Raw genomic sequence first — 25,792 nt, forward strand, 5'->3', positions numbered from 1 at the left:
CTAAATTCATGTCGACCTCGCGTACCGCTTTCACTATCCTGGTCTCACCAGTTACAAGTGCATCACCAGCCCATTTGATCTTATGCAATGGTCACCGTGTGAAAAAAAGAAAAGATTTTCATCCGTGCATGATCGGAGCTACTTCCACGTGGACGCGAACATTTTTCAATTTTTTTAAAGAAAATCTTGGATAAATACAGGATCAACCTTGGAATTAAACCGTCATTTGTTGAAAGACACAGGGGTTCATGGCTCCTGTGTAATTACAGTGAAACCCCTCCTAACGGACACCCCTTTAATGCGGACACCCCTCTTATGCGGACAGTTTTTAATTCCCCGGCAGAGAGACATTAAACCTAATGTATAAGGAACCTCTCTCGTACGGACACCCTCAAATACGGACACGGACACCCTTTTCGAAGTCATTTACATTGATATATCCTTTTTTGCGGATAGTATTTAAAACTTGAGAATTAAATAGCTACTCCATTGAAAGGCTTCATTTAATGCAAAGTCGACCAGCTTATACGGAGATAAAAAAAATATTTCTTTGCAATTTTACTTTGCATCTACTGCGTAGCAAAAAATTTTCAGCTTGACACCGAAATGCATTTTTCATTCCAAAAAACATCATCAAATCGTCAAAAATAAAAGAAAAGAAAAGAGAAAATGATTATTCTGCAAGTTTCTGTCTGTATACCCCCACCCTCCCCCGTTGCCTTGTTCCTTTTCAGATGACTAACAAGCAGGCGTGTTGTGTCTAAGTGGAGCCGAGTTGACGCGCCATCTAACAAAAATATTTTATAGAGAGTAAAAGTAAAGCCAATGCAATATCATAAAGTAAATTTAAGGGTAAAAGCATTCAGTTGTTTCATCGTTCTCATTGAAATGGCTATGAATACTCATCGTCAGCGTCGTACTCTTTCTCTTAAAGAAAAAATTGAAGTTATAGATTTCGCAGAAAAAAATAAAATTGGAATACGGAACATTGCTGAAAAGTTTGGTGTGGGACGCACACAAATTTGCTGTATATTAAAAGGAAAAGAGAAGTTTAAGAAAGAATGGTTCATAAATGGAAACCAAGAGAAGAAAAAAGATTTTCCTAAAAGTAATGCCCTTGCAGTGGATGAAATTGTGTTGAAATGGTTTGTGTCCGCAAGAAGCAAAAATATTCCGATTTCTGGCCCTATTTTACAAGAAAAGGCGAAAGAAGCAGCTACTGAAATGGGTATAGAAAATTTCAAAGCTTCCAATGGATGGTTAGATCCTTTTCGAACGAGACATGATATCGTTTTTAAAAAAATATGTGGTGAATCCATGGATGTGGATGCTGACGTTTGCGAGAAATGGTTTGAGAAAGTGCCTAGTTTGATTGAAAATTACGAGCCATGTGACATTTATAACATTGATGAGACCGGTTTGTTTTATAGAGCTCTGCCAGATAAAAACTTAACTTTACGGAAAGAAAACTGCTCTGGTGGCAAAATCTCCAAAGAACGCTTAACAGTTTTGTTGGGTGCCAGCATGGATGGTACAAAATTAAAACCAGTTGTCATCGGAAAAGCAGCCAGACCTCGGTGTTTTAAAGGACTGGATATAAAAAAATTACCTGTAGACTGGTATTCAAATAGAAGAGCGTGGATGACAACCAGTGTCATATCTGATTGGCTTGTAACTTTTGATAAGAAGTTGGGGAGAGAAAAAAGGCATATTGTTATTTTTATGGACAACGCGCCCTCCCATCCCAAATACTTTCACTTGAAAAATATAGAAATAGTCTTCTTGCCAGCAAACACAACATCGAAAGGCCAACCTATGGATGCTGGGATAATTCAAGCATTTAAAATTCAATACAGACAACTAGTTATGAAGCATTTAATCAGTAAAATGGAAGAAACTAAAACAAGTAGCGAATTGTCCAAAACAATTGATGTGTTAGATGCAATCAGCTGGGTTAAGCACGCATGGAAGGAAGTTAACAATAGTAAGTTGCTTTAATCGCGTTGGATTCAAAAAAGGATCTGCCACAGAGGAAATTGACAACGAAGTTGATTGTGACAATGATGGATCCGATTTGCAGTCGTTAATGCAACAAGCAGGGTTCACAAATGTGACCGCTGAAGACTATGCTCCCATCGACGACCAAGTTTTCACTGAAGAAAGCGAAACAGAAATTGCAAGCATAGTGCGCGAAATTAACGAAGATCATACAGTTGAGGATGACGATGAAGATGAACTGTCCGTAAAAGAAGACGTTAAAACAATTAAAAATGTTAACGAAGCTTTAAGCGTATTAGATGGACTCAGGGAATTTTCAATTAAACACAACGATCCTAAAGGACTAGACTTGGTACAAGAACTTAAGATACATTTCGAAAATGAAAGACTTTCATCGATCAAAACATATCAACAGACATCAATCGAACAATTTTTTAAAAGTACAAATTAGGTATGTAATTTTTATGCGAACCTGTTATTTAAATCTCTTTGAGTGTGCAAAACTGTAATATTTGAATTTAACCTGATAAAATAATTGTTTATTATGTATATGTTGGTAAAAACTAGTAAATTAAAAAAAATCTATGCATATGAAAGAGTAGAATTCACACATATTTCATTTAAGATTTCAAAAAACATAAACAAATAACTAAAGTTAATTAAATTAAAAAAACCTCTGTAAAGCGGACACCCCTCTCTTACGGACAAAAAAGTTTGTCCCGTTAGTGTCCGTAATAGAGCGGTTTCACTGTATTTTACACTTTACATCGTTTTTCAGGCCGATGCATTAACACTTCGTATTGCTGTCGTCGCCATTTCCTACGACCCTTCACAGGTCTAGCGTCCGCGCTCCTCACTACACAACACTCCGTCACATATCACGGCTAGCACATGACTAACTCCAAAAATTTTTGAGACATCCCAGCTAAAAACTCACGTGGTCGCGTGAAAAACAGATATCCATACGCGGCATCACCTAGAGCAGCGAATGGGAACGTGGGAAAATGACATCACCAACTAGACCACGTCTACGGCCAATGAACGAAAGAGGCAGGAGACAACGCATCGCGGGAGGAAGGGAAAATATGGCCGCCAAAAACTCTGAAAAGACGCCATTAAATCAGAAAATGCGAACACACGAATTAAAAACGCGAATCTAAGAAAATATATGTGATTACTATATCACAGCAAGGTCAAACAAGTAATCTAATGATGGATTCCAATAATTTTGTTCTCAGGGGTCTGTCCAGGGTTTTTCACAGGGTCCGTTTTTTGTGAAAAATCAAATATTTTTGTGAAAAACGAAATTTTTTTGTGAAAAATCAAAAATTTTTTTTATAAAAGATCGTTTTTTTTTTTTTTTTTTTTTTTTTGTTGTAAAATAAAATTATTTTGTAAAAACTAAAAATTTAAATTTATAAACATTAATAAATGCGTTTGGGGGAGGGGGAGGCTCATGGAGCAAACTACGGCATTGAAATAATTTGTTGGAAGTTTTACAATATTTTTTTGTCTTTTCTAGGGCATTTTCGAAGGTTATCATAGCAATAGGGAGGTATCATTCTCCAGCGGATGGTCAACCTAGATGTATCAGTATCTATATACCGTTCCACATCTTGTTAAATTGTACTAGAAATTTTTTCTGAAGATTTTGTATAAAGAGTAAAATCATAAAATAATTGAAAAAAAAAAAAAAAAAAATCAGGCAGTTGTTCAGTATTTGGCTTTTTGGCGCATGAAATTTTTACAGAGCACGAAATTTCGGTTTAAATTTGTAATTTTAACAAAAATAAGTATAAATTTTATTTGTTTACCTCTGAATAAAGCGTAGTAAGCATTTAAAAAAATGCAAAAAATTCCATTCCTATAGCGGATGCAAAAAGATTGAAATTTTTGAAGTGAAGGCATCAAAAGTATAAGAACGGAATATAAAAGAATTTATGTTAGTAAAATCTTTTCAAATTGCATATTAAAGGTTAATGATAAACATATTGATAATGTCTATCGACATAGTTGAAGCAAAAATAAAATTAAACCATCGAACCGTCTTGACACTTTTAAAAGAACACGAAATTCTGCTTAAACTAATGATTTCACTAAAAATAATGAGAATTTTTATTTATTTGCCTCGTAACAAAGCTTAGTTAGCATGAAAAATGAGTAAGATTTGATTGTCATACCGGATGCAAAGAGATCGCGTTTTTCAAAATGAAGGCATCAAGAGTGAAAAACAGCAAATAAAAGAGTTTATTTAAGTAAAACAATTTTAGAATTGCATTTTAAAAAGGTTTACATGATGAATATTATTGATAACCACCGACATTTTCGCCGAAAATTCGTAGTTAGAAAAGAAAAAAAAAAAAGGAGGTGGGGTAATGTAAAACAATGGATAATACCAGATTCCCGATATGGATATGGGAAAAAAATACAGGAATTCCGGTTTATAACCGATACACGAGCACCCCTGTTAGCATAAAAAATTCAAAACTAATATAATTTCTTCTTAAGATAACGTTAAAACATCACACCATAAAGGCACAAAAATTACCAAGCTGGAAAATGTTAGGAATATTTTCCAAGTCCCTGTGAAAGGTTTACTAGACGTTTATTTATTTAGCGTTAATGTTAATTTTATAGTTGGTAACCATATCTGAAGCGATCACATTTCTTCCCCAACCTATAGCTATTCTATTTGTTAGCAGTACCAAGTTCAATTCGCTGGTATGTGTTATTATTGTTTAGATTGAGAGCCGAGGGAGAAAGGTGCTGAGGCAGCAATATCAATATGCAGAGGCCATAACATTTTCAGAAAAATCTATAACAACAACATCGTTGCAGGCTATTTTTATTCTGCTGTGATAAAAGAAACAGTAAGCATCACAGAAATATGCAGACATTTCTTTTGAAAAATTAGCCGTTATTTTGATTTTAAATTTGCTTTTACAGTAAATGATTTGTGAAAGATCCTTTTTTAATGATTAGAATTTTGTGAAGGGTCCGTTTTGGTTGATCGGAATTTTGTGAAGGGTCCGTTTTGGTTGATCGGAATTTTGTGAAGGGTCCGTTTTGAGTGATCGTATTTTTGTGAAGGGTCCGTTAACGGACCCAAATTTCCCCTGGCCAGACCCCTGGTTCTTGATTATTGAAATAGAACTCCTTCAATTTTCTTTTTGAGTTCTTAACTGACAACTTGTGTTTCTTTGAGTTGATAACCTACAGTTAGTTAATAGGTAGAGAGTTGATTGTAGCTACAGTTAAATTACATGATTTAGTAAAATATGAAATAATTTCAAAGTCAGTAACGATCTAATTTATTACTAATTTAAATTAATGACAAAAATATAACATAAATAACTGTTATAATAATCAATGCAACAAAAAAAGAAAATTAGATTTCAAATTTTGCAACAATGGTAGCAACTTCTAAATTTCATTCAATTTTTATTTTTAAGATATGCGAATTGTTTTTTCATCCAAAATAACAAAATGAGAGGGTGCCTCATGAAAAAATAACATCTTCAAAAATAAGACGCACCCTAGTGACATATGTTAAAAAACCTTTTAAAAATAGTTCAATTTGAAAAAAAAAGCAAAAGAATTGAAATCTCAGATTTTGGTGAATGTCATGCTCAGCTCAGTGTTGGGAAAGTTCCTAAAAATAGGTCTTGGCTAGTTTGAATTAGCAATTATTAAAACTTAACTGCTTGAAAATCTGAATATTTGGTTTTCTACTTCTGAAAACTTATGAGCCTTGGTTTAAAGGTGAATAATCAGAGAAAATAACAACAAAAAATGGATTTCTAGTCGAATGCTGCAAGTTTGATGGAGAAGTAAATACAAATACACAGGAAACAGCTAGAATCGCCCAGAAGCATGACACTGGGCAGAAGATCAGCAGATTAATTCAAACTAAGTGCTGGCATTCCAAATGCAGATTAAAAAAGCCTTTTTGTACAACGAGGGACAAGGAATGAGTTTTTTTTTTTGGTTCCCCACCATATGTCAGTGAATAGCAGGTGCTTATAGGATTACTCCATTCTCTATGGGTATATTAAGCCATCTTCAAATGTATTTGAGAGTTACAGAGCAATTCTTTGTGGAATGAAACTAAAATATTTTTCTTAGAAAAATATGTTTTGTTGCACTACTGAATAAAAGAAATTTTCCAGAAATTAAAAAAAGAAGCATAATAGCTGCCTTTTTGGGAAAATAAATGTTGTTTTAATCTTTATTGGAAAAAAAAACTGATTGTCCCTTTAAACTGAAAAGAGTTGTTTTTTTATTCACCTATGGCAATCTTTATAATACTACTTCATTTTCTAAAATTTTCGTCTTCTTGGGGGGGGGGGGGGGGGGGGGGGGGGGTCTTAACCTTTGTTCTGCTGGCGGGTGTCACCAAAGCTAATCTGAATTTTGGTTTTAGGTCATGTAGCATTTGGTCTATAACTTCTCTGTCAAAGCACTAAATTGTGCATGATGAATTTCTTTGTGTTAATTTGTCTTAAGTTTTTTAAATTCACTCTAATTTGGCTTTTGTGTCTATTGAATGCAATCATTTTGTAAAGGGCCCCCCCAAATTCTTCAGTTAGGCCCCGCATTCGCTAAGGCCGGCTCTGTAGGTATGATTAATACAACCCTAAAACCTAACTAAGTTAATTTTGAATTGTAATGAAAAAGTAGGGAACACTTGATAAAATTTTCATAATGTTGCTAAAAGGTAGAAGATTTGTGATTGAAAAAACCGTTTTGTCAGGTTTTTAAATCTGATACTTCCGATTCTTTTTTTCCGGGATTTTGGGCAGGACTGCCCAAAATCAATTTCAGTTTCTGAAGCAGAATGTAGAAACCTTTGGTATTGTATGCCCAGCTTTGATGAATTTTTTAAAAAGGCACTTTGGTATTTTAACTTAAGTGCAGCCTGGCGCAAAATTGCAGATTTCATAGGTTTTGGAGCAGAATTTCACAATTGGAGTAGGTTTTCCCGCCCCCTGAATACAGGATGACAAGAAATAACTTAGACACACATAATACATCATAACTTTAATGTTAATGAAAATATTACGACCAAACTTCAAAATTATATGAATACATTACTTCGTCTGATATATTTACAAATTTTCAAAGTGGTTACCTTTAGCCTTAATACAGAGCTTTAAACCTGTCACAAAATTTTCAACTATGGGCCGTAACTCACTTTCTGATATTTTATCCCAATCCTTGCATATGGATTTCTTTAGGGATGTCAAAGTTTTTAGAGGTTTAGCACCCATTCTTGTCTCCAAGACCTTTTTTGCATTGTTAAATTGCATCAACGATTCAAATCTAATGGGGTGGGATCAGGCCTGGATTTACCTACAAGCTAAGCAAGCTATAGTTTAGGGCCCCATCTTTGCTAGGGGCCCCCAACTCCCAGAAATTAGTATGATTCATTCCAAAAAAAAAAGTACTTGAAAAAATCAATTTCATTTTCTAGTGCTTGAAAACCTTGAACATTTGGAAAAGCGTAACTACAAACCACAAATGAGAGAGGGTAGGGAGAAGGAATGCCAATATGTGTCAAATTTAATTTTTTCAGGAGTGCACCCCCTAAGGGCAAGGGCGCACCACCCCTCAATATCGCGGAGATCCCTCCAAAAAAACAAGAGCCCCCCAAAAATGAGAAAAATGCCCCTAAAAACACCCTCCCTAAAAATTTCATTGGCGCAGTCTGCGTGTGCCCTGGCTCCTTTCCTTATCCTGCACCAAAAATGGAAAAACCATGGTTCTTACATTTATGAATCATATTACAAATTTTTGTGACTCGCATGTTTCATATCTTGCTATTTGTATAATTCCGAATGCAGTATTTTGGAAATTTTTTGGCTTGCTTTTATTTTACTTTTTCTGCATATTGTCAATCTGTTTAGCACGGAAAAATACACTACCTCTATTCCTTTTCATTTTCTGTCCCACTTGCAGATGAAAATAAGGTGTTGTCATGAGAAATCTATAGTTTTTTTCAACTTTTAAATTAAAAATAGCCGTTTCTTACAAAGTTTTAACAGGAGTATAAAAATTTACAATCTAGTACTAAAATATCAAAGAATGGAAAGTACAAATGAAGGGAGTTAAATAATTTTAATTGTTCAAGAGTCCTTGCAAATAATTAGGTAAGTCTCAAGAAATCCAACGCAAAGTTGGGCTCCAATTTTATATCAAGTTTATAAATTATGAATTTTTCAAATGAGCAGTATGTTACTCTCTTGTTACCTATTTTCTAAATCGGTACACCACTTCTTTTAAAGCATTTTTTTTGCAATTGATCATTTTATATTTAATTCATTGTTGTATTTGTTGGTGGGTTGGAGGAGTGATTAAAAACTAATTGCACCGAAAGCCAATGTGAGCAAGTAACAATGCATTGTCCTTTCTCTTCCTGTGCTCTTTCTCTCCGTCAACTGCTGTCAATGATTTGCCAAATCAAAAACAAATTTTACTGTGCATTATCTTAATTGGCAAAAGAGTATATAACTTCAAAAAAAGTTTTGTTTGCCAATACATCTGGCCTGATATTTTTGTAGTTCCAACTACATCTTATAAGGCTTTAAAATGCAGAATTTTACACCCATTTTTCAAAATTTCCTTTGGGGGAGAAACCCCCGGACCTTCTTCAATTAAGGATATTCTATACTCCACTTATAGGGGAGTCATGGGTCACTCTATTGATACTACTCCCCCTCTTAAGGTCAATCCAAAAAGGACATCAGGGAAAAACTGATCAAAAAAGTAAAAGTATTACTGTATGTATCAGAGGAAAGAGATAACCATAGAAAAGGGGGAAAAAACAAAAAATTGCCTCTTACACCTCCGAGAGAAACGTTCAAACTACAAAAGGGGGCCCCATACCTGAAAAAGCTTAGGGCCCCGTTACAGAGGCGTAGCTAGACCCGACTTTTTTTTTTTTTTTTTGGGGGGGGGGGGGGGTTACTTCTTATATATATGTATATAAATAATGTTTAGTCCATCTTAGAGCCAAGAGTGTGTGCTAAACCTCATAAAAATTTGGCATTCCTAAAGAAATCCTTATGCAAGGAACGGGATACAATATCAGTAAGTGAGTTGCTGCCCACAGGTGAAAATTTTGTGACATGTTCAAAGCTCTGTATTAAGGCTAAAGGCAGTCACTTCAAAAATTTGAACTAAAGATCCATTATGTATGTCCAAGTTATTTCCTGTCACCCTGCATTTCAATTAAAAGTAGTGTATGAAAAAGGTTTCATTGCAGGCTAACACCAGCTTAAATATCAAGTTCTATTGTAGTGCCCCGACTCACCTTCCATTGCAGGAATCAAACAATTATGGCTAAGCTCTAATAATGATTTGCATGAACACAGGCCTTCATTATTCAACTGAGGACGGAAGAGGTGGCAAGCATATTATATATCTCAAGAGAATTTTCAAAGTAATTTGTAAATAGTAATACATACTTTTCAAGTTCTTTCAAAATTCATCAACTGGAATTTTTTTAGCACAAAAAACAACACATATGAAATCAAAAGTACAAAGTAATGAATTAAAATTTAAAACCCCTTTTTTAAGATCTTCCTAAACTTCTTTGTTACTGAAATTATACTTTAAATAAATATTAGTTATGAATTTGATACTTACGAATTAGGATCAATTTCAAAAACATCATATAACTTAACAACTCTTGGATGATCAAGTGACTTATGAATATTGTATTCCCTAAGAGCATGCCTAAATATTAAGAAAAATCAGACTATCAGTTACAAGAAAAATAATTACTACAAACAGAAATATATTTTTAAGGTCTCTACAACAGGGTGGCGACAGAAACAAGAAAAAAAAGTTCCCTGACTTTTCCCTGATTAAATTCACCAAATTTCCCTGATTTACGTTACCAATGATAATGGTTTCCTTTCTTTGCCCTACTTGAAAAGCATTGCATATTAAATAAAATGCAGTGTTTAAAACGGTTTAAGCTGTTAATTAAAAATATATTTTGAAAAGATGCTCCTTTTTTTGTTAAAATAGTTATTAAATTATCGACAGAGAAATATTATAGAAAATCTAAAACAAATACTTCACTTCCAGGAACCAGTTAACATAAGAATTCTAAGAACTTATTAAAACCCACTCTCAAAGACATATCTAATCATGATAAAACTAAAAAATGTAAATGGAAATAATATTGAACTGAACTTTCAAGCAGTGTAATTGTTACTGCAAGAGTAACAAGTGATAGTTAAAGTAGAGAAGTAATGTAGTTTTACTTACATAAAAAATACTGCACCGTGTGCAGGTAAACGGCAGCATTTGCAGAAATTAGTTTTCGAGATATTTGAAGAAATGTATGATGGATTCAGTTTTTACAATGGGGAAATGTTGTAATTAGAACTTTTTTCGCACCTCTTTTCAGCAGAAACCAAATAAGCGACTTGTGCAATAAAGGTAACGTACCATAGATGACAAAAATGAAAAAAAAAAAAAAAAAAAAAAGAAAGAAAAAAACCTGCACGTGGCAGAATAGACATATTTATATAAAACAAATTGAAATCTTCCAACAACCAGTCATATTGAGCTATTCTCTAATCAAAATCTTAGGTTTTAATGAATGAACAGTATTTTAACTATTAAAAAATAATAAAAATATTTACTTATGTACACAACTCGATTTCAAATGATTTCATTAGTTGTCGAAAAAAAAAATCTTAGATTACTTTAGTTACAAACAACATTGAAATGCAAAACCAATTATTAATTTCAAAATGTATATGGTTTTAAAATAAAAGAGTTTTAAAGTCTGAAAAAAAAACCCTTCGAGTAATTTGAAGTAACAGGGAATAGTAACATGGCAAAAAAAAAAAAAAAAATTGATTTTAAGTCAAAATTAATTTTAGCAATTAAATTTAAAATGCCAAGTGATAACTTTAAAGATTTTTTCAGCATTAATTTAGAAAACAAAAATCCTTTCTTTAAATCGTTAACAGTATGCTAATTACTTCAAGACAATGAGTAAAAGCAAGGGAGCTAAGTCATTAATGACGGAAAAAGTGAAGGAAAAATTCAAGCTAGGTAAAATATATAAACAACTTTACAACACAGAATCAATCTTAGGAAGCTCATCCTAAGATTGAATACTTTGACCTTGTGGAAAAAAGATGCACAAATATTCGGCACTGTATAATTGCACCTCATTAATTTTACTTCTTTAAAACAAATAATTGGCGGAAAATTCGTAGGGAGTTAAAGTACTTCATTTTGCAAGGAAATTTTTTTTTTTTTCATTTGATCAATTTTCCCTGATTTTTTGTTATTTTTTCAAAATTCCCTGATATTTCCCTGAGTGATAAAGTTCCCTGACTTTTCCCTGATCTCCCTGATCTGTCGCCACCCTGCTACAAGCATTCCTTACACATTGAGATTTGGAAAAATGCCTCAAGAATTGTCAAGAGTATTTTCAAGCCTGAATAAGGTGAAATGAGAGACAGGGGGGCTACAATCACACGATGAGAGAACAGTTTCCTCACGAAAGAGGCAATCACAGTAAGTTCGATCATGACTGACACAAATTACAGTAAGGTGCAATGACCGGTAAGAAGATCAATAGCCTTCTAATAGTATTTCTATTAAGATTTAAAGAGTTTTTTTGCCTTAATACTAGGACAACCCCTATTAAGCTCCTTAGCTTTGCATTACTCATCTAAGTTATGCCAGTCACGGTACCTTTGTTGCCCAAAAATAAAAAAACAGCAGTCCTCAAAAGATTCTTTGAAATCCCAATTGCTGGTTCATGACCAACAAAAGGAGTGTCATAACCTTTCCTATCAAGGTTATCAGCTATTTCATTACCTTTAATACTAGAGTGCCCAGGTACCCAGCAGAGTGAACTTATTCAGATTTGCAAGAGTGCAAAGTATAATCCATAGCATTCCTAAAACTTATTCAAGGCCTTTAAGGCAGCTTGACTATCAGAGCATTTGTGAAGGTATCCATTTTGATAGCCTTCATTTAAACACATTGCAAAACATCCAGAACCAAAGAGATGTCAGCCTAGTCGGAAACTGGTTGCCCGGTTCGAAATCGGAGTAGTATAAGTTTGGCAAGTTTTAGAGGTGGAAGGGGGCCCGAAGACCAAACTAAATAAGGGGCTTGTTTTGGCTCTCGGCTGCCCTGAACACAAAAGGATCGCATATACCTCAGCATGAATGACAGTGGTGAACCTGCCCAAAGGACAAGAGTATTTAATACTATTGCTTGGACAAAAAGACTCACCCCGTGTTCTTGTTCATTCTAGAACCCCGAGTGTATTAGAAGTGAACTTATGCTATGATGCAAAGGAACATCTCTCCAGTCATTCCAAGAGAAAAATATTACTCGAAAAGCCCTGTAAAAAATAGTCACTGCGCATGTTATTGCTAGGCAGGTCAGGAAAAGGATGCCCAAGTACATCCCTATCAAATTTTTTTCAGGAAACATACCCAGAATAGGACATTCAGTGACCTGAGTGCTTAAGCCTCTCCATGTGCATAAAAGCCTCAGTTTCAATGGTTATACAGTGGGCGTTCTCTATCTGACCACTCCCAATGTGAACACCACAATATTCCAAACATATTTTGATGATACCAGCGAATACATATATATTATCCAGTCTCCCTCTATAATGAACGCCCTCATAATCTGAACATTTTTGTTTAGTCCAATGAGTGTTCAGAATCAAGAGAAAGTACTGTATAGAGGGAACATAATCTAGCATGATTCTAGACAGACAAGCAATGGAACTTTAGGTGATGATAGGACATATGACTATCTTATAGACCCTATAGAAAGCCCTGGGATTTAGCCCCAAGGTTCTCCCAGTAGCTTTCTCACAGGATCAAAAGATTTTACAAGTCTTATCCAGACTATAAGTGAAATTTTTTTTTTCTAGTTTAACTTGGAATCGAAGTAGACCACAAGGGACTTAACTTCCTTGAACATTTATTTCTAAGCTACAGCCATTTATTTGATGCATGACCACTTCTCCTCATTGACCACTTTAGACCCAACTAATTGCACCTAGTCAGAACAAGTAAAAGATTGGTATATTCAGTATCGAGTTGAACCGAATCATTGCTTCAGTCACTCGTCTGTTCAGCGCTAATTCTATATTAGCTACCAGTTAGTTTGTTTATCATTCTTGGCTTCCTTAAGAGGTTTTCCACCTACAGTTCAGTCACTTCTTATGCCGGGCTGACGAGTGCTAATAAGCCTGAAATGGCAGTCCTGGGCTGGAATTGACTGAGCTGGCGGTGTATTTCAAGTAAAAGATTGTGGAAAGAACTTATTATTACAAACCTGAATTGTTCTCTTATGGGTAAAAGCAATCCAAGGGTGCAAGTTCTAAAAATTTTCAAGATTGGTATTTAAAAAGATTTGTTTTTGGAATCTCGGAAAAATGGAAAAAAGGAATGTTAAGTTTTTAAAACATTGCATTTGTACATTTTATTACTTTTAAATACAAAAGTTCAAACATCCTAAGTGTAGAAATTTGAAATACCGTGTATGTCATCTTTCTCGGCAATTTTACATTTCAACTTTAGAAATATGGAATTTGTAATTATTATGATCTTTGTTTTTGTATATTTCACTCCTCATAATGCATTTCACGCTTCTAAAAGATTTCAAGGAATATTATTATGTCTTCATAAAAATCCTAAAAGTATCTACAACTTTAAATAATAATTACATTTCATGATGAAATAAAGCTAATGAAGAAAAAGAAGAAAGGAAAAAATGTTTGGTGAAAGCGCAGAAGGAGGGGTACATCAATACATGGGGGACATGTTTACTTGCTACTTTGGTGGCAGCAGGAAAATAAAGGAAATCTTAATCCTCCATTGAAAAGACAAAATCTTATATGGCATCGCCAAATGAGCAATTTGTTTCTTCTGAATGTTCTGAAAAATAAACTTTCATGTCTCTATCAACTTCGCCTCTGTAAAAATTGTGATTTTGTATCCAGGACTAGAAGTTTTGTATCAGAACAATTTAATTTTGTCATTAATGCCACTTGAAAAAAAAGTTTGAAGGAATGAAAGATTTTTAGCAGTTCAAAATTAAACATCATGTTTCAGAGATTACTATCAGGGCCGACCAAAGAGGGAAAGGGGGAAGGGGGAGGTGAGCGAGGCCAAGATATGAGAGAGTGCCATAAACTAAGCTTGAGCTGCGTTTCAATTGTTTTTTGGATTATTATTTTTTAAAATAGTTTTTAAAAGCTAAAACATTAGATTTAATTCTTACCATCTATGATACACATTCAATTATATAATAATTATTATAAAAATTTTCAGTGCTTCTTCATTATACATTCACCATTATGTGTTGTGGGGTGGGGGGGGGGGGCAGAAAATATTCGCTCCGGGTACCATCAACATCTCTTGGGACAGCCCTGATTATAACTATTGATTTAATTCAAGAGGCAAAATTTTTTTATCAATGAGAACTAACACTAAACAAAAATAAAGTGTGCATTTACAAAGCAAATTACAGAAAGATATTTAACGCAAAAAAAAAAAAAAAAAAAGAAAAAAAGAAAAAAAAAAAAAAAAAAGATTTTTTTTAATGAATAGTAAAGGTTTAAAGAAACTTAAGGTTAGTAAAATTCTTTATAAATTTTTGCATCAATTTTTACCATTTTAATTTCCTTAAAAGGCTTTAAGTAGATCAACCATTTTTTGGATGCCAAAATAGAACTATTTAGAACCATTTTAAAATCTTATTTCTCTTTTGAAACACAATTGCTATCAATAATGATATACACAGCATTAATTTCAAGGCCACTGGTATAGAACATTTAAAAGACACGTCAGGGTAGAAAATTTCAAATTAAGTCTGAAAATCTATAATGTACTTACTTAATATAATTTGCTTTTTTGTCATCTTTCCAATCTTTATTTAATTGATGAATTTTACACGCAACATACCTTTGATCTATTAAATCAAATGCCTAGAACAAACCCATATCAACTGTTACATAAATCACAATATTCAAACAATACATACAGTTGTCATATCAAAAGGAGACTCAGTCAAAATTAATACATTTTGCTCAAAATTGATACATTTGCTCAAAATTGATTCTGAATTAATTCTTTAAAAGGGCAGAAAATCTTATTAAAATAAACCAATAAAATTGTTAATGTCATTTTAGTTTGTTTCAAGTAAAGCAATTCATTATGAGACTCAAATCTATGAATTAACTGTGGTTAACAATGCCAATTATCACAAAATTTGAAAATAAGATACCACAAAATATGCAGTTAGTATTGAAAATCACAGCCCTTCAAAATGTTAATGGTTCATTTTGAAAAAAATAAATAAAATAATAAAATGAAATAAAGCACCATACAATTTTTAAAACTAATATTTTAGAGAAAACTTGAGTGAAAACTGTAAAAATGCATAAAACAAGTGGAAGTCATATACCATTAGAAAACTCATGGACAATTAAAGATACTGTAATTTTTTTTGTTTTACTTCATTTTCTCTCTTGATGTTAAAATTGTTTTTATGAATTTACAGAACTATTTTCAATAATTGTAAAAATATCATATCACATTTGAGGCAGTGAGAAGCAAAGGGATATAAGTAGCAAAATTAAAAATTTGGAGATAACCAGTACACATGGTAGGTGAACCTATCCTTTGTCTTGGGGCAAGAGATGGTACTAGCAGCCCTAGTAGGTGCTGCTATACAGCATGATTTAGAAAAAAATTTCAATAAAAGCCTACCTAAGATGTTATCTTTAAATGTGTTTTACTCAAAACCTGCAAATGTCCACTTACACCCTTTGCTTCTCACTGCCTTATTTGTTTAGTTCAATGAACCCATTTATTTAGAACATAAGTTGAATGTTGAATAGTAGATGCTTTTTAATTGGCAATTAAAATTCTAAAAATTTTAATGAATGAAAGTGGAATGTTAAAAAAATTACTTTTTCCAGAATTTTATTTCCACACTCATTACACCACCTTCCCCTCTAATCTAGGTGTACTTTCATACAGAACATATTCTAGTAGTAAAAAAACTATGTGTTGAAAATGTTTAGGACTTGAGGGGGGGGGGGGTAAAATGTCACCTTTAGAAATGTTAACAATGAGTTGTAATAGCTGGAGCAACATCTTATTCGGAATAGTTTAAAAATGTATAATTAAAAATTAGTTTGTAGTAAAATTATATTTAATACATTAACTAATAACTCAATGCTTTTAATTAGGTTCAATTAGTGTAGTATGAATTACTGGAGAGCAAGGTTAAAATCACAAGAAAATAACTGTTCCGGTTCCACAAATCAACTGTTCCATTTTTTCAATAAGGATTTGATTACTTCTAGAACAAGAACTTAACAACAATAAACAATCAAACTTTTGACAAAAGTGATTTTTAAAGTTAAAAAAGAAATAATAATTCCCCCTTTCTCTTCAAAATGTGTAAAAGTTCTTTACTTTTAAATAAAAAACCTTATAAAATTCAAATGAACAAGAAACACTGGCAGACCTCATGGTAGTTATTCATAACAGTCCACCACTGCCTTCTAAATACCAACTGGCTAAGAAAATTCACCCCGATAACACTAGATGGGGTCACCATATTTATGGGTTAAAGCAACATCACTTTTTCCTGCCTAAAAGGCTTATAATTTAAATCCAAACTTACAACTGTCTGTTACTAGTGCCACTACCCTATATGCAATAAGTTTGGGACTTTGAAAATGTAACATGACAGAGAATAGTTTATGTCCACAAAAGACGGTTCAGAGAAAAAAATAATAATTAAGAGTGAATACAGGTCTTCTCAGCACAACCCATCTTAAATGAGTTATAATTCTCGGGGAGAACCAATTTTCCAAGCTGTTGTTTTGTCAAAACTTAGTAATGATCAAATTTTACATAAGTTCATGTGATGGAGATCTTGCTTTCTCAGTATTAGTTTTTTCTTGTTTCTATTCACCTCCAATTCTCCAGAAATCATGACAATACCTGTTTTTCCTTTCCAAAGTTCCTCTTTCACATTGCCAATAAGATGTCTTCAGAAGAAACTGCTGTTTTTTAAAACAATGCCCAAGACTTATTATAAAAAAGTTTTAAATCCAATCCTTTCATTACTAGTTCATTATTTAGTATCATCCATTATTAAGTCATATTCCCTACCAACTGCTAATAGTGCAGAAAATATTACTATCTCCTGTAGGTATATCACCTGCAAAACCTGAAAAAATTCTTGCCAGTGATCCTGCCCCTCTAAAGAGCTAGAGATTGCACATAGTTGAGCAGCCTTAGAGCAAGGCACAGGAATTGAATTGTGGAATGTATTTTTGTACACCCCTTATGTTTTTGAAGTTCTTATACAGGGTTGCCACTCAATTTTAGAAAAAAAATTCCCTGTGTTTTCCCTGTATGAAAATAAAACATTACAAACGAGCGAGCACTGATTATTTGGAAAAGAACGTTAATATCTTGATAATTTCACCACAGGGTAAAAAAACGAAACACAAATTTCTAATTAAATAAGGGAAAATAAATAAGAATTCATAATAACTGAAATAATAGCATGGTGGTTGAATATATTCAACTTTTTATTCAAAAAAAAAACTTCTCTTAGCCATGGACCTAAAAGTGTATAAGTGACCCAGAACAATGATTATTGCCGACTAATTTCATACACTCTAAATTATCATGAAATTCAAGATTCTATTTTTATGATAAATATTTTAATATTTACTTTAAAAAAAAAACTTTCAAGCAAAATTACCATTTTTTATTTTACTTTATTTCTGAACTTTATTAATATTCTCATTATAATTATTACTATTTATTTAATTTTTGGTAGTTTATATATTTGGGAATTGATTTTTGTAACTTTAATTTAAGAAGGAAAAAAAAATCCCTGTATTTTCCAGGTTTTTGAGGAAATTTTCGAAATCCCCTGGATTTTCTGTTTTTTTTTGTTGATTTTTGGATTCCCTGTGTTTTCCCTGTTTCTTCAGGTTTCCATGTGGCGTGGCAACCCTGTTATACTAAGACCTTTATCATATGAGTGCTTCCGAATTTGATTTGTTGTGTAAATAGACATGGGAAAGGGGGAAAGAAGAGTCGTCTCGCAAACACTTAGCTGGAGATGGAAAAGTTTTCCACCTCCAGCTCAGTAACTTCCTATGCCGGGCTAATGAGTGCTAATAAGCATGAAACTGCCGTCCTCGGCTGGAATGACTGAGCTGGCGGTGTATTTCATGTATTGCAGGGATGTTTTGATGCAATGCCAATTTCTTAGATTTGGAACTGCTTGGATTATAAGCAAATTAAAGTCATAAAACTTTAACTAAAAATGTTTTTAAAAAAAAGTTTAAAAAAGTACTAAAGATATACATATAAACAATTTTAACATCTACATTTTTCATGTAATGATATCATTTTAAGAAACTGTCTGTCAACACAGTAAATTACACCAACCAAGTTGTACAAATATGTAGATTTGAAATGTGACTAAGATGCCAAATCCTTGTAGTTATGTTAATATGTAAGAAACAAGCATTCATAAGAAATTTTTATGATAGCCAAAGCAAACTAGTTTTTATTAATGCTACTTTTATGAGATTTATGACCACTTACAAAACAAATTGTATGCAACAGTTTTAGATTTTTTTAGACATGTACCAGTGTAATAAAAATAATGAATTCTATTTAAAATTTGCAATACATTTCCACTTGCAACTTTATAAAAAAAGTTTCAGAATTTTTATTCAAAAGACTATAAAACGATTCTAGCTAACAATAATGTTTAATTAATGAGGGGAAAACATAATGTACTTACTTTATGAACTTCACTAAAACCTCCTTTGCCTAGTAATATTAGCAAAAGATATCTATCATGTAGAACAGCATGATTGTTAAACCTAGAAAATAAGATCAAAAGACATGCAGTCTAACTGATATTGTAGAAAAAAAAAATCACTAATAAAAAAAATTTGTAAAAGTGAAAATGGGTAAGACTAGAACATAATCCCAGATTACCAGATCATTAAACTATACTTTTGGCGACTACACAAAATTCCTAAGCGGTCACTAATAAATATTCAAACAACCACAGATCATTTTAATTTATTAATAGTTTATTTTTCAAAAAGTAACTGTAAACCCTTTCTCTTTTAACTCTTTTTACCAACTGAAAAGAAAAGCCATGATTCCACTCATATTCTTTCATCAATATGTACTTCTACCAGCGATATTCCAACTCATAAAGATCGATCACTCGGGTAGAAACCTATTATTAAAAGTTTCGCCAGCCTTGTTGGAACTAATTCTTGACAAAAAAGGCAACATCTAGGTATAGCTTGTCAAGGCAATTTTGGAAAAAAGCATACTTGAGTAATTGCAAAGGCAGTAAATCGCCAATGCAGATGGCACTGTATTTAAAGTATGAATTGCTTATCTCGTCTCCTGTTCTCTGAAAAATCTGAAAAGGAAGTAATTAAGCCTCAAGCCCTTTTTTTTCTGCAGGAGAGGAAAGAGAGTTCGCGGTTAAGAGGAAAAAAAAGAGCGAGCAGTACCGACAAGTGCAAAATTTATTCCATTCGTTGTTCAGAAATTTTGAGTTCTTACAATAAATTTCACAGCAAAAAAGGAAATATGCCCTGTTTTTACGTTTTAATTTCACAATAAACAAATTTCAACACATAGGGTAATCAATATACTAATTTGCAACCCACCAGAACTAAATATCTGAATATTTTATTTTAGCTACTTAAAAAACCAAAAACCATTTGTTTAAAGTTTGGTACATACCGTCGCTTGAAAAGAATAGATATGCCTGTGAGTATATGTTTACTGCTTTAAATATATCTATGCGGGAAAATTTGAGTAACTAAAGAAGGTGAAGGATACCATGGTTTTGCATTTAAAACATCTCACTCGCTAAACCTATTACACTTGATCTGAAACGAAACAAATACGCTAAATCAGTGGCGGATCTAGAACTCGAAGGGGGAGGGGAGGAGGCTAGCCCAGTGGCGTATGTGTGCAAAATGTATGAGGGCACACAATTTGAAAAAAAGGTAAAGAATTTCCTCCAGAAATAATTGAATTTAGAGTACAAAAAATGCAATTTTAAGTAATTTTTGGTGACATTAGGGGCAATCGGGGGCTCTCCCCTAAAATTTTCCAAAATGAGAGGTCTAAAAAATTTTAAGTTCTCTTTGTAAAAGTATTGCAGGTTGTAAAATTTCCGATAATTCGGTTTTATCTAGTGTAAGTTCTAATCTCAGGGAGAAGGGCTATTGCCCCTTTATCCTTTGAACGAAGTAAAATATGCGACTGTGTTAATTTGAAAGTAATAGATTAAAAAACCTCGACAATAGGAATAAGCTATTCTTCCAAGCCTTTCCATTCCAATGCAAATCACATTGTAATCTCTTGTAAGTTTTGACGAAATGGGAGAAGGGACTATATTTCCTTTAGTTCCCTCCCCCACAAAACCAACATTAATAAGCCATCATAAAAATGTATACGTTTTTTAATTACAATGCATTCTTAAATTAGAAAAAAAAAGTATTTAAAATCTTCAAAATTTCGGATTTTAAAATTCGGTCTGGGGTAAGTTTTGACCTCATGGAGGGGGGAGGGGAGCTATGGGCTCCTTAGACTGTAAACGAAGTATAATATACATGGTTGGTTTAATTAAAAGTAATAACTTTCAGATTACAAAACCCCGAAAGCAGAACGAAGCTATTTCCTCCAAGCCTTTCCATTCTATTGGAAATCACAATTTAATGTGTTTTCAGTTTTAATCAAACGGAAGATGTGGCTACAGTTCCCTCGCCCCCCTTCCATCCCTTTCTTTAATACCCCATTATACATAGTATATATATTTATTTAAATATAATGCTAATTTTAAGTTGCAAAAGGATTGCAGTATTAAAAAAAATGCTTTTAACTTTATTTACGTTAAAAAACTAAAAACAAGTGTAGAACACAGTAGCATGCGTTTATTAAAAAAACTATTAAAAAAAATGTTTTGATACACTGCTATGCACCATGCAATATTAACAAGTAGATGCACATGTATGCAGAAGTAGAAATATGCAATGGCACAAGCACATATGCATTTATATTTTAATCCGGGCTTCAATCATATTCTATTTAACCAGTAAAAGTAGTACTTCTTCAAGACAAAAAAGGTGTTAGAAATGCTATGAATTACTGGTAATATTAAACAATATAGCAGCAGAGCAATTTCAGTTGGTGAATATGAATTGCCGATTCAGATTTCAAAAGGGTTTCTTTTGAGTTTAAATGTGCGAGATTTCACCCATGATATGAATTGCCTTGGAAAAAAGAGGGGGGGGGGAGAGTGTTCTTAACATTTACAGTTACCTACTAAAAGAAATTTTGTGTCGGGCGAATTTTACGAGATTAATATGCGATTAATTTTACATTAATTAATTGTAGCAAAAAAATTGATGAGAAACTCATGGGCGATTCTGGATTAGAAATGTTTTCTGATCGCGCATTTCCGTTTTCCAGTTTAGAAATAAGTGCTCTACGATAAAATACAATCAAAACCATCATTATGAAGAAATTTTCGCCGTACATTCCCATCTCCCCTTTTTTTTGTTTGTTGAAATAGTTGTGTTTTTTTCACTGCATGTGCGCATATTTAAACTAGATGTGATACTGTTCAGTGTTCAGTGGTCACTCGTTACGATGCGATTAAACAGGTTTGCTTCTGCGATTAAATAAAATAAATTCCCAAGTCCCACTATTTAAAAATCGAACGAAACACAGAAAATTTTTACATTCAAAAACACATGCAAAAAGACCCCCTTTACGATTCTAGAAAGCTTCACAGTTTTTAAGAGTAGAAGCTTTAACGTAATATTACACTAAAACATTTTCTTACGGTTGCTCTCTTTTAAGATGAAAAAAAAAAGTCTTCTAAATAGATTTAATATTATAGTGTATTTTGTTTAACTAACAATTGGAATTCCCTTTAACACCATGAAAATAAATATAATAAAAGCTTCTGAAAATAGAACAGTTAAATGCAGCGGCAAATCACAACAGCAATTCACAAAAGGAGAAATTGCCGTACATTTCTGTCAGAAGGTTTAGCGCCTATACGTTGTTTTCTGTGCCATAACAAGCTTTCCGCCAGTGTTTCTCAAGTTTAATACGAGTCTTCACTTGCAATATATATTCTGTGTGTGAGTTTTTTTTTTGAGGGGGGGGGGATTCTCGGATTCTTAATGGTCGTTCTTCAATTATAGTTTTGAGATTGGAGGAAAACAAGTGTTGGTCATTGAGTGTGGGATTGTTTTTTTTTTTCAAAATTGTATTCATAGTACGCAAATGTAACCATTAAGTGTAATTTTATATTAGTATATTTTTCTGCATTGTCAAAAGCTAATTTTGCTACTGTAAAACAAAAAAGTTCTTATTAAATCACTTGCCTATCAGTTGTTTTCAGGATTTGTGACTCATCACTAACTTTTGGATAAATGAGGTTGTCGATTATATTGTTGCCTCAGAGCAATATAAGACATCTTAGTATTATTTCTGGGATTAGATATCTTACTGTTGCTCTGAGGCGATGATATTACAAATTTTTGTGACTACATGTTTCCTATCTTGCTATTTATATAATTCCGAATTTCTTTTAAATTTAAAATAGCTGTTTCTTACAAAATTAGAACAGGGCTGTAAAAATTTACAATCAAGTACTAAAATATTAGAGGCTAGAAAGTACAAATGAAGTGCGTTAAATAATTTTAATTGTTCTACAGTCTTTGAAAATAATTAGATAAGTCTTTGAAAATACTAAGCAAAGTGGACCCTAATTTTATTTCTTATCAAGTGTATAAATTATGAATTGTTCAAATGGGCAGTATGTTACTCTCTTGTTACCTATTTTCTAGAGCTGTACATTTTTTCTTATAAAGCATTTAGTACTATTGATCATTTTATATTTAATTTACTGTTATATTTGTCGGTGAGTTGGAGGGGTGATTAAAAACTAATTGTACCGAAAGCCAATGTGAGCAAGTAACAATGCATTATTTTCTCTTCCTGCACTTTCTCTCTGTCAACTGCTGTCATTGATTCGTCAAATCAAAAACAATTTTACTGCATATTATCTGAATTTGCAAAAGAGTATGTAACTTCAAAAAAGTTTTGTTTGCCTATTTCTGTCCTGGTATTTTTGTAGCTCCAACTACATCATAAAAAGCTTCAAAATTCAGAATTTAATATCTATTTTCAAAATTTTTCACGGGCTAAACCCCCGGGTCCCCTACAATTCGGCTTTTGATATCATTCCCAATCTTAAAGTCAATCAAAAAAGTACATCAGGGAAAAACACATTAAAACACAATCAAAAAAGTGAAGTATTGCTGTATGTATCAGAGAAAATAGACAACACATAATCAAGGGCAATAAAAATAAAAAATTGCCTCTGACACACCGAGAGAAACGTTGCTCAAACTACAAAAGGGGCCCCCATAGCTGAAATATCTTAGGGCCCTGCTACAGTTCGAAGCTTTGAGAAAAAATAATATACCACCAAAACATTTTAACACTCAGTGAAACCAACATCAGATCACCAGGGAGATCAAAACACATATGCTTGTCTGAGATTAGGGTGGACATTTTCCAAGCCTATAATCCTAAAATGCACAGGCATAAAAAAAGATTTAGACATTTTCGTCAACGATACTTCCGTTTTTACACGGAAGAAATACGTTTCGAAGCATTACGAAAATCTGTAAAAATCAGTCAAAAATTTACCTCAGATATCAGGTATTTTTTAGCAGTGTAGGTCAACTAAAGAGGAATCTTAGACTATGAAGAACAGAAGATGCAGGGAGAAAAACTGAGTTACAGCGCATTGAAAACAGGCTTTTTTTGTTTAGAGAAGGTCGATTCCTTTTTATTACGGAGAAGGGAAGGTGATCACCTTTTTTCTCATTGGGTACTTAATTCTTAAAATGCCCCCTGAAGAAAAAGGCCTGAAAGAAGCAGTGGTCGAAACAACACCCTTAAAAACTTTCGTCTTAATGTAGTAAATATGTTAAATGTATCTCATCCATCATTTCCCGACTTTGTGTGCATGCAGCGCGTCATATGACCCTACACAAAACATGCTTATTAAGGACGGATGTCCCCCTTAGACTCCATCCTTTCCCCCAACTGAAACTTCAGTTTCCAAATAACATGAGAGAAGTTCATTTTGAATTTTTAGTCCATTTTTTGTCCAAACTACAATTTAGCTAACAATTGGAAATCCTTTTATCATCATGGAAATAGATGTGATAAGGTTTTTTGGAAATAAAACATTTCAATACTCAAACATTTTCTTACAATCATTCAGAAACTATTGCGGTTTTTCATTGCTTTCTGTGTCATCCATGGGGTACTTGAGATTTCAGAAGTAAATGACACTGAACTGGTCACATGGAATTGTGGTTCTAAGATAGAAATCTTTACTTCATCACGGCTTTCAGATTTAACACTTGGAAATAAATACTCCTTACGTATATTATCACAAAACGAGCCTTTTGAGCGATTAATGATTTTATTTTTTAATTTTTTGGTAAAAAGTACTTGTCTTTTTTTCAACATCTAGCAATTTATAAAGTTTCAATTAGTTCAATCAAGGTTTTAAGAAAAAATAGTTAATGCATACTTGAGTTATGACACAAGCTAAAACTGAACTCTGAAATATGCCTGAACATATGATTTAAAATTCAATCTAATTATAGGTCAAATAATATTGGGAGAGAGAAAAAAATATTGTTTTTTGTTCTTTCATATCATATCTTATTTGGAGGAGGCTTTAGAGAGTCAATTTCTCATAGGTAAAGTGATATAAGTGGTCAAAAGTCAAAATGAATAATGTTATAATCCCTTAATATTTCTTTAATTAAACTCAAAGGGAGATGATCAGTAAGGGATTAAAAAAACCCCACAAATTTATACTAAGTAAGTCTATACGCATCAATCGCAATTTTTTAACAGTAACTAATTCAGTCAGCTTTAGTACATAGTAATGGGGAAAAGAAAGGTTGCATATGGAACTACTTTGTGATTATCTTCAAATCTTTGGGTACAAAAGGCTTTCGAAACCAGAGCTGTGGAGTCAGAAGGAAAATTGCCAACTCTGACCCCGACTCCAGATTTTTTAAAAAAAATTTTAAATTGTATTTTTTTCAACTCCCTCTCTCCCTTTAGGGAAAGGGGGAAAACCTCTAAACAGAGATTGAAATATTAATTCCTTTTTATGAAAATTTTGCATTTTTTTTTTAATTGTAAACCCAAGACGCATACAACGTTAGAAATTCAATTTAAAAATAAAATTCTCCAATAGTTACGAGTTAAAAAGTGAGATGACTTAAAAATCCCTTTTAAAAAATTTGAAAAGAATTATCTGTAATTTGCCCCCTTTAATGTTTAACAAATAGATATTGATCAAATCATGTTCTTTCAATTTTTGAAAGTTGTAACTTGAGAGAAAAAAGCTTTTTTTCTAAATCCAAGTTCTTAAGAGGGGTGGTTTGCCCCGGGTGACATCCATTTGGTAGATGACACCCAAAGTTAATTTCAGAGTTTAAAAAAATATATAAATACTTTAATTCTGAAAATTTTCGCAAATATATTTTAAATTGTATTTCATCAATAAAATTTCTATGAAAATAAGGCACATATACGCCAGGAGCTAATTTTACACAAAATGCGGCGGTATACAAATTTGTACGAATAGC

The 25,792-nt window shown here is 32.8% G+C and overlaps 1 protein-coding gene across 5 annotated transcripts in view; it reads right to left on the bottom strand.

The window, feature by feature from the left end:
- The window catches only part of LOC129217054 (serine/threonine-protein kinase tousled-like 1), a 103,383-nt gene that overhangs the window by 28,406 nt on the left and 49,185 nt on the right, over window positions 1-25,792 (bottom strand). For all 5 annotated transcript variants that reach the window (XM_054851299.1, XM_054851295.1, XM_054851296.1 and 2 more), the window contains 3 exons: window positions 18,853-18,934; window positions 14,898-14,989; window positions 9,646-9,735 (listed from right to left, as the gene is read on the bottom strand). In XM_054851299.1, coding sequence (XP_054707274.1) covers window positions 9,646-9,735; window positions 14,898-14,989; window positions 18,853-18,934 — 264 coding nt within the window. The remainder of the gene's footprint in view (window positions 1-9,645; window positions 9,736-14,897; window positions 14,990-18,852; window positions 18,935-25,792) is intronic.

The sequence above is a fragment of the Uloborus diversus genome, chromosome 2 (assembly GCF_026930045.1).
Source record: "Uloborus diversus isolate 005 chromosome 2, Udiv.v.3.1, whole genome shotgun sequence".
Classification (NCBI taxonomy): domain Eukaryota; kingdom Metazoa; phylum Arthropoda; class Arachnida; order Araneae; family Uloboridae; genus Uloborus; species Uloborus diversus.